Below are 16,405 nucleotides of genomic sequence, written 5' to 3'. Positions count from 1 at the left end.
TTGTAAGGATGGGCCGATACAGGTTTTTCAAAACGATACGATATCGATACGATATTTGCCTTTTTTCTCGATATCGATATCGATATCGATACTATGACGTCACTTCCATACTGACGTCATTGGTATGTCACGTGATTTGTTTGACCATACAAAGGACAGTCCTGGCATTATAAATATTTGCCAGGAATGTTGATTTTTGGTCTTTTTGTTTCACTGTGGACTAGATCAAGTCAAGGCAATAGAAAAATCCAAATATTGACAAGAAAATCAATATTTGTTTGCGCAAAAGTGCATTTTTAAACCTCAGGTGCTGACCAGAAGACCGCAAGCTCAGGTCACGTGTGCAGTATCGAAAACGTATCGAAAGTGCGATATTTTTCGAAAGTATCGATACTTTTTAAAATTGTCAAAATATCGATGTATCGAATATTTGGTATCGAGTATCGGCCCATCCTTACATATTTGCTGTGAGTTCCTGTTGGGTAGCTGTGTTAATTTGTTGTGAAGGGCAATTGCAACTGCTTTGTTTGGTTTAACAAGACACCTGTAAAAACCCCTCTATTTTGAGATCTCGGCCTTTAAGTGCGTTTTTGTAGCTTTTTTATGTCTACTTTTCGAAAAGCCAAAAAAAGAATAAATGTCAGAGAGAAAGAAATCGGATTTTTTGCCGCCTAAAGCGGCCTTTGTTCGTCAAATTAGTAAATAAACAACTTGGGTTATTACTCAGAATACTTGAAAATCACTCGCGAACGAGATTCATGATGTAAAAATCCGACTGGTTTATTTGGCATAAAAAAGAGATGCAAACTCTATTGCTTAAAGCTATAAAAATATAAAAAAAAAAACAGTAGAACAATGTAGGACTAACAGAATCAGTTCAACAACAAATTTATTATGTTTTCAGTTAGCTGCAAATAGGCTAAATTGTAGAAAATTTCGTCAATCTAAACGTACGTTAAATATCGCTAATATGAACGCCAAAGCAAACTTGTAGTCAGCCCGCAGGCAAAATTGAGAACAAACAAACTGCAAGTATATTGCCTTATCTCAAGAACTATAAAGATAACCACACAACAAACATCTCTCGCCTCGCCACTCCTCACGGCCACAATTTTCTTGCGCATATTTTTGCTTCTCGTTCAAAAGGAGAACAAATTACTGTTTTGATAGCAGAACAGTATATTGCATGATGACAGTTAACTCAACAAGCTATTTTTACCTTGAAATCTTTGAATTGTGACTACTTTGAGTCATTTCTAGCCGAGTGTAACATCGATCACTCCTGACAATATTGGGACGCAACAATAACCGGTTTACCGACCACCTGCAGGCTGATAGAAAAGGTTTTTGCTGACTGTCAAAAGATGAAGTGCATTTGCTCTAGTTTTGTGTTTGTTAAGCTTGTGCAATGTGCTCTGGTCAACCACAGCAAAAATGTTGTGTTTTTAACAAATCAGGTGCAGCAGCGACAAACCAATAGCAACTTTAAAATGCACGCGTTTTCCGCGCTTTGCAAGGATTGCAAATTTTCCCGCGCTTTTGCACGGGTAATAAATTTTCCCGCGCTTTGCACCGGTTGCCAGTTTTCTTTTTGTCAACTGATTGGTTCACCCTGAACCAATGAGCTGCGTTATTTGCGTTGTGACTGACAGATTATATGGAACTTTGTTTGGTTTCTTGGCAGTCATTTAAAAACCTCTTCTTTACAGCACCGACCACGTTCACGACAACCTCCTTTACAACCACAAATTTAATACAATGTCAGCTACTTCAGTTCAGCTTGCTTTTTTTAGTAAAGTTAAAGAACTCAGGAATTTTTTCTGAAAAAGAAAAACAAAAGGCACCATTTAGTATAAAATGAGGAAAACAATGGAAAACTTCACAATAAGATGACGAACCATTTATTACCTGAGCATATGTGTCGAATGTTTGACCAAATGATTTTTGCCTGCGAGAAGCAAAACACACCCAGCCTACCCCCGGGGTGAGTGTGGTCCTCAATGTTCCCAGAATCAGTTATTAGCTCTGAACCACGGAACACTCGCAGCCTGTAGAGAGTGAGTGATAAAATAAAGGAAATTGCAAATTGTTTTTTGTTTATAAAGGTATTAAAAGGTATATAAAGGTACATTGTCTCATCAAAATAACGAGTATCCGCAGTTCGTTATATAACGAATATAGTCAGTCTAAAACTGTTCGAACTTAACCAAGTGGACGAGGCGTTTATTTGACTCCTGCAGTTTATTCGAACCCAGTGATCATTAAGCAAGGATTTTTTATTCATTTTTTTTTTTTGTGACATACATATCTTGCTAATATACCTGCAGCTTATAATACCGCAAATTAATGCACCTATTTTCAACTTCACCTTGGAGACATAGAGAAAATACGGTACCTAATAAGTCCATCAGCAGGCCGATGGTACACTTCCCACCTATATGCCGTCTTATTCCGCCAGGGAGTCTGCGAGGGATCTGACCACAGCACTTTCACCTGAAACAAGAACGCGCTGAGATAATTTCTTTATATAACACATGCGATGAATAATATCAGTTACCATAGTTACCTCCTCTGGAGTAGATTTGGAGTTCCACAAAGCGTTCCGGAGAGTTTGACTCGGACCAGTCTTTGAATACACTGCCTGTGTCAACGAAAAAACAAACAACAGTAACAAATAACAGTAACTGCTGTAAGCACTGTGGTTCATAGAAAATATTGTAAATATTAGCTTTTAGTTAAAGGGACCGTGTCACGGATTTTAGCCAAACTTAGACCAAATTCGTTTAAATATATAAAATAACATCTTAAAACAGTGAAGGAATATTTACATAACACACCAAACGCGAAAGAAGGTATGGATGGCCAAAATTGACGAAGATTGAGACGGATTACGATATGGGTTTTTAAAAACGGTGATCCGGCGGAACAGTTTTCAAAGTTAATCTTGTTTGCTTGTAACTTTAAATTATAACGCCGGGAAACACATTTGGCTGCAGTGAAGCTATGGTTTTTTCATTTAGAATCATAAAATTAATTTCTTTGCAAACATTTAGTTTCATAGCGGGTGTTTGACAAAATTTAATAACATAAAACTAACTTAGCCGTGACACAGTCCCTTTAAGTATTTTAAATGATTTAAGGCTAAGTATTTTTTAAGTAATGATAATAGTATGTATTTTTAATTGGTGTCCCCAATTAGCCAACAAGGGCTTAATACATAGACACGGAAATAACGTTTTTTCTTACTAACGTACTTACTTTAATAAGTTAACCTAGTTTCATTTTTCATTTTCTTTATTTATTCCATTCCAGAGAGAAATATAAAGCAAAACAAGTAGAAGAAGAGAACTGGAAAGGGCAAAATATAGCTGGCTTATTTGATACCTTTGTTTCAATAACAATAATAATTTAGGATAAAAATAGTAAACTTGATGTAACGTAAGAATTCCGTTAGTAACGTATTGTAAGTTTTGTGCAAATAATCCCTGTAAGAAGTGTTGTAATAAGGGACGGACCATTATTTTCTTGGAGGGGGCGGGTATGAAAAAGTTTCCTCTGCAAACTTTTTTTTTAGTTTATGCACCTCTGCAAACATTGTTTTCGAAATTCTTACTATTTTTTGTTATACATATCGTTTTTGCAAACAATTAATTTTGTCTTTCCAGGCCCTGCAAACAATTTTTTTCAATATTTTTCATCCCCCCCCCCCCCCCCCTCCAAAAAAATAATGGTCCGTCCCTAACGCTGTTAATGCAATATTTGTAAATGTGCGAGCAATCAATAAAAAAATCATTAAAAGAAAACAGTTAACCGACCTTCAATTGCAGTCCTGGCTCAGCCACAGCAGGGAATGGAGTTTTCTTCCAATATGTCTGACGCTTCTTCTTCCACGTGATCACATAGAATGCGCTGCTGCTCTGATAACTGAACACGACTCCCACGAAATCATCATCGTCATCATTGTTTACAAACAGCGTGCCAGAGAAATTAACACCAGAAAAGCGAGCGTGACCTGTTTAGGAACGTGATGCGTTGTAAATGGATGCTATTTGACTAATTTGTCGCCTCCCCCCCAGTTTATACAATCTTAATTAGTCATCTTTCTTTCTTTATCTCGACACAGGACACTTTTGACATGGCTGATCTTAGAAAAATGCAGTAACCTATGAAACTGTTAAATGGCCTAGCTCGCAACGCTTCTCTCTGTAGATCAGTGGTTAGAACAGCCAACTACTGCGCGGAGGGTCGGGGGGTTCATGCAGTTTTTTTTATATTATTATTTTTGTGTGAGAACTGATTTTCGCATTCCGTTTCGAAGGTGGTAATTTCTATAAAACAGTTAGAGAAGGCAGATGTAGTGAATAGGCCATTTCTGAGTTACCCTTTGCCTCTGTTTCAAAACAATTCTACATGCGAACCCATTCATATGAAAATGTGTTTCACCTACAGGTCCATTTTCACCATTTGTATGGTTTCGCACGTAGACTCGTTTTGAAACAGAGGTAAAGGGTAACTCGGAAATTGTCTATTCTCTTCATGTTATGTTTCGACTATTTTATTGGCGGGGTTAATGGACTTTCTGCCACCTTTGACTTAGTTTGCTGAGCAACTTAAAAAAAATTAAGCTTGCTGAACTGTACACCAAGGTGTATTCAAAGTGACAGTACTATTCTTTGATCTTACCAATAGCTAATCCTGGATCGCTGTTCTTTAATTCCCAAATGTCTGCGCCCTGTAAGGTTGAATACATATTAGACATATATTCTAAACATTGGATTATAAATAGAAAAGCGTGTTAAATCTTATTCATATTCATTGCCCAGTAGACCCGGCCCTCGCCTTTAAGAGAAGAAGCGGAGCTCGCAGCCAGTTTGACTCACCATAATGTATTTGTAAATTATCGTTCTCTAATTGTAATTCATTCCTATTTTATTCCACTTTGCTTCGTACTCAAGCGTTTAATTCACGCTACAACCCTCCTTCAACGAGACCCCTGTATAAATGTACCGAACCAGTTAATGCACTAATGTACAGGATAGTACCAATATTACCGCGGCAATGTACCTCGTTGTTGATTTTCCACTCTGGGTCCACTTGTGAGTCGCCATAAGGATCCAAAACCACAGTCTGGAGCTCTCTGAAGTCAGCTCGACTGATTTGATTGTTGTTTGGACACAAGTCTTCTGTGTCGGGGATACGGTCACCATCATAATCTGATGAACAGCTATCTCCCACGCCGTCACCTTGGGATTAACAAACAGGACTAGTTGAACGTAAGAAAATGAGATCGTTGCAGATAAGAACGAAAGAGAAAAGGACTTTCGTAGTTCTCAAGTTCTAAAGGTCGCGGGGACACACTAGGCGACAAGTCCCAGTGACAGGTCTCTGCGACAAGACGCTTCGTGTGTAGTGCTACAAAACAAGTCGCTGCGACAAGGCGCTAGTCCGGTACACACGCAGCGAATTTGAAAGAGTGGGAATGTGAACTAGTTTTCCAATTCAATATGGCGAAAATACATGACGCTCTCTCATTGGTTAGTTTATTTTGTTGCAGAAGTGCGCACATGATGCGACAACGCTGCTTTCACTCATTTTTTCGCTACAATCAGCCGCACAAATGCAAACCAGTTTGAATATTGCGATAGGTCGCAGCGACAAAATTCTGTCGCAGCGACATAGATTGTCGCAAGAATGCACCATGTCAGACGAGGCAACATGTTGCCGCAACTTGTCCCCGCGACATGTTGCAGCGACTTGTCACCTCAGTAGAGTGTCCCGACCGTAAAGAAAGTCTAAAACAAAAAACAAATCGGGCTCCAAAGGAATTAGAACAATTGTGTTATCATGAACCATTATGAAATGAATGGTTTTCTGAAGACAAAGTTTGTAAACGGAAGGGATTTCGAAGTTTTGAATCAACTTAAGCAGTGGTTTTTCCAAAGAGAGCCAAACATATTGTCGTGTCAAGCAAAGCACGCAGCACTTACCATCGGTATCTTGTTGATCTCGGTTGTAAACCAACGGACAGTTGTCTTTTTCATCAAAAATTTTATCGTTGTCATCGTCATAATCACAGGCATCGCCTAGCATAAGAAACAATATCTACAGATAACTGGGTTTTTACGAAAACTACAGCTTTACCATTTATCAAGTAATTTATTGGCTAGTGGCGACTTCGACTCCTCTTTTTCCCGAATCCCTTTTATTGTTATTGCTTGAGTAGCTTGGAAACCTTAGCCAGTGAGCAGGCTCGCTAGTGGGGCGAAAAAAAGATATTGGAGACCCGAACGAGCTAAGGGGGGTGGAGGGTGGTCTCAGGAGCCTGTTCATAAGCTAGGAAACCGCACGCTCGTCAATTTTCGGAGACGAGGATTTGACTCAAAACGTTTCATGTTCTCTCGACCCTTTTAGACGTTAGGCTTGAAGTGTTACATTTTTCTTACTGCTCTCGCAAATACTTGAGTCGCTTTTCAACTGAATCGGGAGCAAGAACAAATAACTCATACATACATACATACATACATACATACATACATACATACATACATACATACATACATACATACATACATACATACATACATACATACATACATACATACATACATACATACAACAAACAAACAAACAAACAAACAAACAAACAAACAAACAAACAAACAAACAAACAAACAAACAAACAAACAAACAAACATACATACATACATACATACATACATACATACATACATACATACATACATACATACATACATACATACATACATACATACATACATACATACATACATACATACATACATACATACATACATACATACATACATACATACGTTGCTGATTTGAAATAGGTTAAAAACTACAGGCAGCCAGAGGCTGATGTGGACCTACATTAATCTAATGCTTTTAAACGTTTTTCCTGTGGGTCCAAATAGAGAGATTACTCTTTGAAGAGCACCGTACCTATTTGATCGCCATCAGTGTCCAACTGATCAGGGTTTGCTGTCCGAGGGCAGTTGTCCATATTATTTTGAACTCCATCTTTATCCCTACAATGTTATATAACGAGAAAATGACAGAACGAGTTGTACCATCATCACTGCAACGTACTAGAACTTTTACAACTCTGCTCTGTACACGCACTTTACAGACAAGTTGCAACTTGGAGTGTCCCTTGATCATAAATTTACAAGAAATTATAGTTGTCCTCGAGAAAACTGCACAGGCGGCGGAGCGTTGTGGAACGTGAGGGGGGGGGGGGGGGGGGGCGCTAAGACTGTCCAAAAAAAAACATGGCAGGTTTTCGTATTTGGAGAAACTTTTTTTTTCGTTCTAGCAACTTTTGGATTTCTGAGCAGTTTCTAGACTGAAGATTTTCAAAGATTCTTCGATTGTTGTTCGAAGGTCATACGAACGTTTCCGATCGTTTTTCGAATTTTGCCGAAGATAAACAAAGTTTCCCGAGACTTCCAAGGAAGTTTCGAAGATGTTTGCACTTACACATAACACAGAATATCTTGACAAACCAATTTAATGCTGCGCTCGCGATATTTTCGGCACCAAAACATGGAGGGGCTGAGCCCACCAAATTTTTGTTGAGGCGGGGGCTACAGCCCTCTCCCCCGTCCCCCCCCCCTCCCCGTGTTCCGCTGCCTACGAACTGTTAGTGGCGATAAAGGTGCATGGACGTTTATTATACAAGTAGCTTTTGGCGACTGGCGATTACTTGAAGGAGGTGTTACAATAGGCATTGTTGTGGAGTCTATTGACTCAAAAGTTCTCAACACAACCAAACAAAGTTTAAAAGTTGGCAGTTTATCAGCAGAAACACTCACGTGTCATAATTATTGTCACATGCATCGCCCACCAGATCATTATCAGCGTCAAGCTGCGGGAAAAACCAGCAATAAACATAATGAGCAGAAACAGCATTTTATCCAACAATGCGTTTATCCTTAATTTATAAAGAGGTGTATCAAGGGGTCATAAACAACTCTACCCGGTGGACTAACCCCTGCAAAATAAATGAACGGCACGCATTGCCTGTAGAAGCGATGACGTTTCACTAGGTGGTCTTAAATAATTTCCAGGAAAATCGTCAAAAGAATAAACAGAAATAAAAGTAGCTGAGAACTTCTGTGCTGAATGATTGTTCAAAAAAAGTTGCATTATCTGATAGCGTGACATCCGATATAAGATCTACGATAGAGCAAGTTCGAACACCGGCGCTTTGTATTAAAAAAATTCTGTTTACTAATCTAATATAATTAGAAAATATAATTTGTCTGTTTCTTTTATACTTTGTATTAGTCGTTTCTAACTTGCTGGGAATATTTTGCTTTGTGTTATACGCAGCGATTTCTTGTTGAGTAAAACTTGATTTTGGTTCACATCACGTAACATTAATTGCTGTAGTTAGTTCCCAGTCCTATTCGGTTCTATTGATCGGTCGATTGCGGCGAAACTGACAAACAGATCGACGTACGGATGCGGTCCACTCGTCTGATGACATGGAGCGATGGCGTCATCGCTTAAAAAAAGACAAAAAGTTTTCAAATGTATAAAACAAAAAAGAAATCATTTCTTTCCGTTTTAACTGGTGGGTACCTGACTGGGGTTGTGTTTGTTCTGACAGTTATCACAAGCATCTCCAACTCGATCCTGATCCGCGTCTCTCTGATCTGGGTTGGCTACATTAGGGCAGTTGTCCTTTTCACCGACACCTGGAGGAGCACAAGTAAAACAGAGGTTAGACGAAGTTAACTAGCTTAAGGAATATTCTCAACTAGCGCTGATATTGGTATACGGCGATCTGACGTCATTGTCTACATTTTGCCTCATTGGCATACGACTGTGTGTGGAGAAGGCGTCCTGCTATATCCAAAAAAACTCCAAAATTTAAAGAACTTATGAAACTTTATAATCGGCGAAATGTTCTGCTCTTTACGTGAATTATTGGAGGTATTAGCTTTTAAAAACTGCTAAACTGATTTCTGGAGGCAAAAGCGCTAATGCGCCCATGTTTTCTTTGTAAAATGTGGAGTTTTCGAACCCATGTAGAGAAAAAGTTTTCAATATATCAGGCTTAAATTTATAGCGAAAGTTAGTCGCGTCATGCTCTTTCAAAATACATAACTGCTATTATTTTAGCTCTATCAGAAAGTGAAGCTCTTATGCTAATGGGGCAAATATTGTAAACAAAGACTTCCCCATATTCTTGAACGACGAGCGGCAAGCTTGAATAACTAAAAGTGGCTATAAGCCACTAAACTCGGAAAAGTTATTATGAAACAAGAATCGAAAACAACAAACTGACAAATAAAGGTTTGCTAATACAAATGATGTTATACTATCCAAACTTCTGTTTACTTCACTTTGATTGTCATCAAATACTGATCGAGAGCAGACCGAAAGGCCAAGAGATAGAGTTCCCATCTGTTGCAAATTGATTTCTTTCTTTTTATTTTTCCTTTTTGTTATTTGAAGGTTACGAAAAATAATAATAATAATAATATCATTGGCTATAAGTCGAGCGATTTTTTTTCACCAAATCGTACTGAAATAAATTCATCTTTAGCTGAGTGTTTTGGGTTAGTTTTTTTCTAACTGGCTCTAAAAAACCAAAGGTTTACGGTCTCGGCTTATAGCTGAATAAATATCATAATATTATTTCAAGAAAACTGACATTAATACAATATTTCGGTTGGTGACAAGCATGTTAATTTTATGTAATTTAAAAAGAAATGTAGGTATCAGAGAAAAGGTCTAATCCTCTAGAGGCCTTAAAACACTTGCACGCAATGCGTGCATATGTCTAACAGGAAACGAGTGAAGGAGTGATGGAGTGAAGGAGTGAATTCACTTCGCCCACTACAACTCTTTTCCGAGTTAAAAATGAGAGCGGATCCTTACCGTGTTTGGATCACCTGCAGGTTTCTATATAATGGCAATGATCTTCACTCACCGTCATTGTCTCTATCAACAAGACAAATTGCCTCCTGGTTTGTGTTTTCTGTAAAAGGACAGTTATCACACTCATCTCCTATCCAGTCCCTGTCGGTATCCCGCTGATCGGGATTGGGAGTAAACGGACAGTTGTCCTAAAACCAAACGAAAAAACAAACCAGTTGCTGAGTATTAGCCTCGAGTTAAGGACTTGTCGTGTTGAGAAAGCAATCGAGCATTGCAACTTGATTTGTAACAAAAAATATAGTCCTTTCCAATTCCAGAGATCGGAAAAAGTAAAATCTTAGGCTCATCAGTGCAGGCGCTCGTCATGGCTCATCAGTGATCTTCGGTTTTCTGTTGTATGAAGCAGCCAGGGGAACTGTTACTTTCCTTTTGGATGACACGCTAGTAGCTCAGAGACGGTACCCTTTCCACCCTCCAACAAATTGCTGGCGATACGCGGTACCCTTTTATACTTGTAAGACCTGGCCAAACGGTAACGCAAGTATACGTAAGTAGTCGCAAGTTGAACTTACGTACAGACTTGTGTTGGCTGGCCAAACGGTCTCGCAAGTTAACTCGCAAGTGCACGCAAGTTGTCAAAAAAAAAAGCCATTTCAATCAGTTCGCGCGCTACAATTCAGCAACTTGAAGTAAAATGCAAGACTTGCGTTGACTTGTGTTGGGTGGCCAAACGGTGAAAAACTTGCGTTGACTTGCGTTGACTTGTGTTAAATTGCGTGTAAATTTGATCTCGACTAAAGTGAATGCAAGTCATCGCAAGTCAACACAAGTGCAAGCAATGTCTGGCCAAACGGATCGAAACACAAGTGGGCGTAAGTTGAAAACTTGCGACTACTTGCGTCTCCGTTTGGCCAGGCCTTTATTCCGGGGTTGAGAGGGGCGCTGTGACAGAAGTGATTTGCCTACGACGTCACTGATTACACCAACCAGCGTCCCACTGCATTCATGTGACCTTTGTCTACCGAACAGATTTCAGTTCCTTGCCAAAAATAGTAAGGTTGTTTACTACTTCAAAATGAAAATTGCTTCGTTAGTGAATTAGAGCACTTATTTGTTTAGAGAAGACGTATTAACACCAACCGGCCTGTCATTGAGTATGCCATCATTGTCTGCGTCAGAATCACAATCATCACCCTTGAGGTCTTCATCAACATCTTCTTGTCCTGCGTTAGGAATATTAGGACAGTTGTCCTGATGAAAGAAAATTCAAATAAATTAGATAATTAAATAGTTTATGAGCAAAGCTTAAGGTCATTCCCCAGTATTGCACTGCGTATCCCAACTGCGCATAATTTCACGCGAGATTAGCGCGCGCACACTAAAATTGGCGGCTTAATTTATTTATTTATAGTTGTGGCGTTCCAAATTATTTCAGCGTGCGGCGAGCATTCGAACTTTACAGCCTTTTGCGTCTCACTTGTTTCTGAAGGGCACAATAATAAATGATATACAGTATTATTTAAACCAGGACAAGTTGGAAAGAGCCGTAGTTTGGTGAAGACCGTGGTCTCGAAATTTTCTGCGCTGTAGTTTGAAACCTCTAACATTTGCCACATCTTTCGTTAGTGCGGTTTGTTTTCGCTCCTAAACGAGCATGGGTCACTCGTATTTTTATTTAAAAAATTAAGTTCGTATAAGAGAAACAATCAACAAAAATCATGACATCGCATGAAATCTCAGTGCAGGTTCTATTTTCAGTGGAATAACCAAACGAAAAAGGGTATCTGTATCGAGGAAAGAAAACAGGTGTCGTTTCCTAGTCTAGCGAGATAAAGAAAATAGACAGCCAAGTACAGAGATGCGATTTCACAGCTATCTTGCACTCTTTTAAGGTATGAACGGTTCAGTTTTTCTAGGGAACTGATGTTTTCTCAAACATGGCTCTCACCTTGAGACACGAGCGATCGTCGCAGGGTAGTTTAGCATCTGGGATGCCATCCAAGTCAGTGTCTATTCCGCAGTATTTTCCGTTACCTCCATAACCAATTTTACACTGAAAATAAACGCGAAAGCGAAAACTAAAAATAAAACGCGAAAGAAATACTATACACAGTTTCAGAATATAAGTTATAAAATAGCAAAAAGAAACAGAAGAACAGAGAAGTAAAATGAAATGGACAAACAGGGCGAAAAATAGAAGGAGCAAAATGAACAACCCAGTGAACGAACGAACGAACGAACGAACGAACGAACGAACGAACGAACGAACGAACGAACGAACGAACGAACGAACGAACGAACGAACGAACGAACGAACGAACGAACGAAGTAACGAGCGAGCGAGCGAACGAACGAACGAACGAACGAACGAACGAACGAACGAACGAACGAACGAACGAACGAACGAACGAACGAACGAACGAAAGAAGGAACGAGCGAACGAACGAACGAAAGGGCGAGGGAGTGAGGAAGAAAAGAAAGCGGAAGAATTAAAAACTTGAGAAGAGGAAATACAAGATAAGTATTCTTGCAAACTGAAGTTTGTAATACCTGACAAATAAAGGCTCTTCCTCCTTCAGTCAGTATACAGTCAGCATTCTTGTCACAAGAATCGTTTTCTTCAGAGCAGAAGTCAGTTTGTTGTTGGTTTGTTATGGATGGTCCAGCTCCTTTGTGACCATCGCCATTACAGTAACCACACTCTTCCAGATATCGCCTGATGGATTGAGAATCAGTGGACTGAAACAGAAAAAATGATCAGCACCGATGAGCCAACTTAGGGATGCCCTCCCATCCTGGTACTGGAACAAACCTTCCAAAGAGAAAATGCAAATCATGATGACAATGTTTAGATTTCACCAGACAATTTTTCAAGCTCTTTTCAAAAGAAAGCATATCGAAAAGACCTAATGTCATAATGATAGAAGTTAGGAAAATCAACTGTTACATTTGTGGAAGTTTCAACAAAACTTCATTTATAAAACTAGCACACAAAGTTTGATGATACACAAACAGAGCATCTTACTTGTAAGGATATATCTCTTTTGATGTCATCAAGAGCCTCCTCCAGTCCCTGCATCATTCCTGATAGCTTATCTATCTTTTCTCTGTTATCTGTACTAGGACAGGACTGTTCTTGAGGCAAAGCTGCTGCTGTAATGAATGGAATTCTTACAATTACTGGTGAACTTGGCGAATTCTACTAGGTTCTGGTTATGACAATTCTAAAAAATCACTGAAGGGTAATTGAAAACCGATCCCTTTTATGAGATCTGGAGTATGTAATGGGGGTTTAGGGCGGGCTTATAAATAGGGGAGGTCTTCTATCCGGTGGGGTGGGGGCTTATATCCAGTGGGGGAGGGGGTTGAGAGGGCTTAGAAGTGGTATGAAAAAACCTTTCGAAATTAAGATTATTTGAATTGAGCTAAGGCTAACTGGAGGACATTCCATTTTTATCCCCCCCCCCCCCCCTAACGATAGCAGGAATCCGAACCATCAATTTTTGTCAGGCCCACTTGAAAAATGAAATCCGACGGGTTTATTTTTTGTCGGCACCTTTGAAAAAAATGTCCGAGAGGTCCACATTTTGTGGGGTTCAGTTACATCTACATCTACAGTTATGGTAAAAAGTCGGTAAAAAGTCCATACGGATATCACACCAACGTCTAAAAATAAGTAAAAATACAATATGTACATATATAATAACTGAAAAATTCTAAATTAAAAAAAAAATCTAAAAATCTAAAAAAGAAAAATCTGAAACAAACCCCAAACCCCCACACCCTCCTCCTTAGCAAAACCCACCATCCTAAGGGGGAGTGCAGATAAAAAATGGAATGTCCCAAGATACGTTTAACATTTACATTTCTTTTAGACTACGAGCAGTCCCTATTTTTTCGCAGAGTCCGACGAGCTTGAAGCGAAATTTTTTTTCGAAGAGTTCGTCGAGCTTATAGCGAAAAAATTACGCGCGGGGGGAGGAGGCGGGGCAAGGCGAGAAGCTTCTCGCCTTGCCCCGCCTCCTCCCCCGACGCGTAATTTTTTTTTTTCGCTATAAGGCCATCCCAATAAAATGTTTCGTTTCCCATCGCCCGACCGACCCATTTTTTTCGAAAAGTAAAAAAAAAAAAAAAAAAAAAATTCCAGATTCACTAGTTAAAGAAGCAAGTACTTCAATTTACAAGCACACGATCTTGTTTTATTAACAACGATTGGTATATGATGTCTTTGTCTTTAATAAACATCGATACTACGTTATTTAAAGACTGTTTAGACATTTGATAAGGAATAACGAACGAAAAGACCACGTTTTCGAGTTGACTTTGTAATCAGGCTTTCTTACTTAGCAGCCCGGCCTTCTCTGGAACCCAAGTGTTTTTTCTTTTTTGCCCGACCGACCGACCCATCATCACAAAAGACGGGGCGATGGGAAACGAAACATTTTATTGGGATGGCCTAAGCTCGACGAACTCTTCGAAAAAAAATTCGCTTCAAGCTCGACGGACTCTGCGAAAAAATAGGGACTGCTCGTAGTCTACATTTCTTTTAGCTTTCAATAACTTAATCAGTCGACAGACTATTGAATCAGTGTATTGGGCAACTTTGACATGGGGTTGAGGGAAAATGACACATATCAGATAAACAGAAATGCATTAAACCCTTTTTATTTTTTTACTCAACTGTTTTGTGAAGATCTGATAAGAAATGCGGGAAGATGGGCCCAAAACCCAGCAGTTTATAAGCGAGAGGGTAGGTGAGGGGTGAGAGGTGGAGGTAGGGCGCGGTCAGTTTTGCATGCACAAAATGCGAAAATAAAACTTTTCTGCAATACTCACGAGAAAATGCTGTGGTACCCTGCTTGCACCGTGAGGGATTCACGTACCAGGAATGATTTCTATTGAAAATCAGTCGCAGATCTTTCAAACTACCCTGAAAAAAAAAACAGAGCTAAGATCTCAGAAAAGTTCCGCTTCGTGCTTTCAATAGTTTTTTAACAAGACAGGATTAAGTTGAATCAACAAATTTATGCTTTCTCTTGTGCAGGAAAAAGGTTAAGTACCTAAAAATGGTTCATTACAAACCATACAAATTGAGAAAACACTGTAAATAAAATTCACTTACATTCCACTTTGACCAGGATGCCTTGTCGCCGCGCCCTCTTTGTCCGAGAAGAAAGCGAAGCGAGCGATTCTGGGCAGTAACTGACAATCTCGAATGCATATTCAATGTTCCAACAGATTCACAATTTATGAACAGTTCAACAGCTGAGTGAGTATCATTGGAATTCTTTTTCTTGAAGATACGTGCTACAATATTGTACCACTGATCTGTATGAACGTTCAAATGTTTAAAAGGCACTCCTTTCTCACGGCCTGCGTTCGTCAACACTTTGAGCCCGAGTTTGCGTCGTTTCGCATCCGTCCAAAACGCCAAAATTGCTTTTCCTGAATGTTTGTCCTCTAAAGAGAATACCGTGTCTGTACCAGAACGTTGTGAGTTCATTTTCAAGTTTATAATTATCAAGAATTCTTCGTGATGTTGTAAAAGAGCGGCGACTTCTTGAACCACGTTTACAGGAGCTGAAATTCTCGGAATTGAGTCCGTCAAACGAAATTCAGTGAAACCAAGTTGCATCTCACGATAAACTCCTGGAATCTGAGTATCCACCTGAAAGGCCTCCAGTAAATTCACCTCTAAAAGATCAAAAAATAATACAAGCTTAAGGTCAACTAAAAAGGAAAAATAAGACGGCCATTCTAAAAGTTAACCAGCCGCCATTTTTAATTTGCTTACCTAGCAAGTTAAAATAAAGATTACAAGCCGATTTATGTGACCTACCCAATGAATTGGTGAGTCGGAATAGAAGGAAACTCAAGGAGTAGCCAAGAAAGACTGGCAAAAAGATTAAATTCATCTCTTCGCCTTTACAAACAGCTGTAAACTGCTAGAAAACAACGTACAATTTTGAACTTGCTGCGTCTTTTGCTCGTCTCTTCTGCGAGTCAACAGTCATTTTGCATGCTGGAATTTGAGTGGTGCTTGTGCTGAAAATGACAACGCCAAGCATTCAATAGGTTTCCTGGAATAGTATAGAAGTAAAGGTATAAATTGGGTTGCTTTTGTTTTGTTTGCTTTATTGTTTTGTCGCTGTTCAATATAAAAAATAGCGCGAGAAAAGCATGATTTCGTATTTTAATACTTTCCAATTAGGAAAAAAGATTCGCATTTATTAAAGAAGTTGCGATCTCACTCAAGACACATTCTACCCATATTTTCTTTTTTTTTTTTTTACAGCCGGCTTCTGATGAGAGCTGTATCACCCTGAACTAAACGTATTGCATGTCGTTACAGCATAGTCTTCCCTATATAAAACACCGGAAATATTTAACAGTAATTATTTCTTGTGATTTTTCAGTTTTTGCGCCATCACACTTGATACAAAATTTAGACCATTAATTGATTTTTTTCCCGCCTTTTTAAAAAGGGTGAAAA

General features: G+C 39.1%; 1 protein-coding gene across 2 annotated transcripts; it reads right to left on the bottom strand.

Annotated features, from left to right (window-relative positions):
• Positions 1-872: 872 nt before the first annotated feature.
• LOC144652278 (cartilage oligomeric matrix protein-like) lies at positions 873-15,903 on the bottom strand. 2 transcript variants are annotated; one of them, XM_078512319.1, is made up of 19 exons: positions 15,752-15,903; positions 15,035-15,606; positions 14,749-14,842; positions 12,938-13,065; positions 12,463-12,651; positions 11,861-11,965; positions 11,053-11,163; positions 9,965-10,100; positions 8,608-8,723; positions 7,836-7,888; positions 6,964-7,049; positions 5,988-6,083; positions 5,065-5,243; positions 4,684-4,732; positions 3,816-4,012; positions 2,567-2,641; positions 2,396-2,493; positions 1,909-2,048; positions 873-1,820 (listed from the first exon to the last, which is right to left on the bottom strand). In XM_078512319.1, exons 1-19 carry the CDS (start codon positions 15,825-15,827, stop codon positions 1,771-1,773), a joined length of 2,550 nt encoding a protein of 849 aa, XP_078368445.1. In that variant the 5' UTR covers positions 15,828-15,903; the 3' UTR covers positions 873-1,770. The 2 variants fall into 2 exon arrangements, with proteins under 2 accessions (XP_078368445.1, XP_078368454.1); XM_078512328.1 differs by having other exon boundaries at positions 12,938-13,062.
• Positions 15,904-16,405: the final 502 nt, after the last annotated feature.

Source organism: Oculina patagonica, chromosome 1, assembly GCF_052425735.1.
Source record: "Oculina patagonica isolate OP01 chromosome 1, crgOcupat, whole genome shotgun sequence".
Classification (NCBI taxonomy): domain Eukaryota; kingdom Metazoa; phylum Cnidaria; class Anthozoa; order Scleractinia; family Oculinidae; genus Oculina; species Oculina patagonica.
Note: the sequence above shows the minus strand (reverse complement) of the source record. Positions and strands in the feature narration are given on the sequence as shown.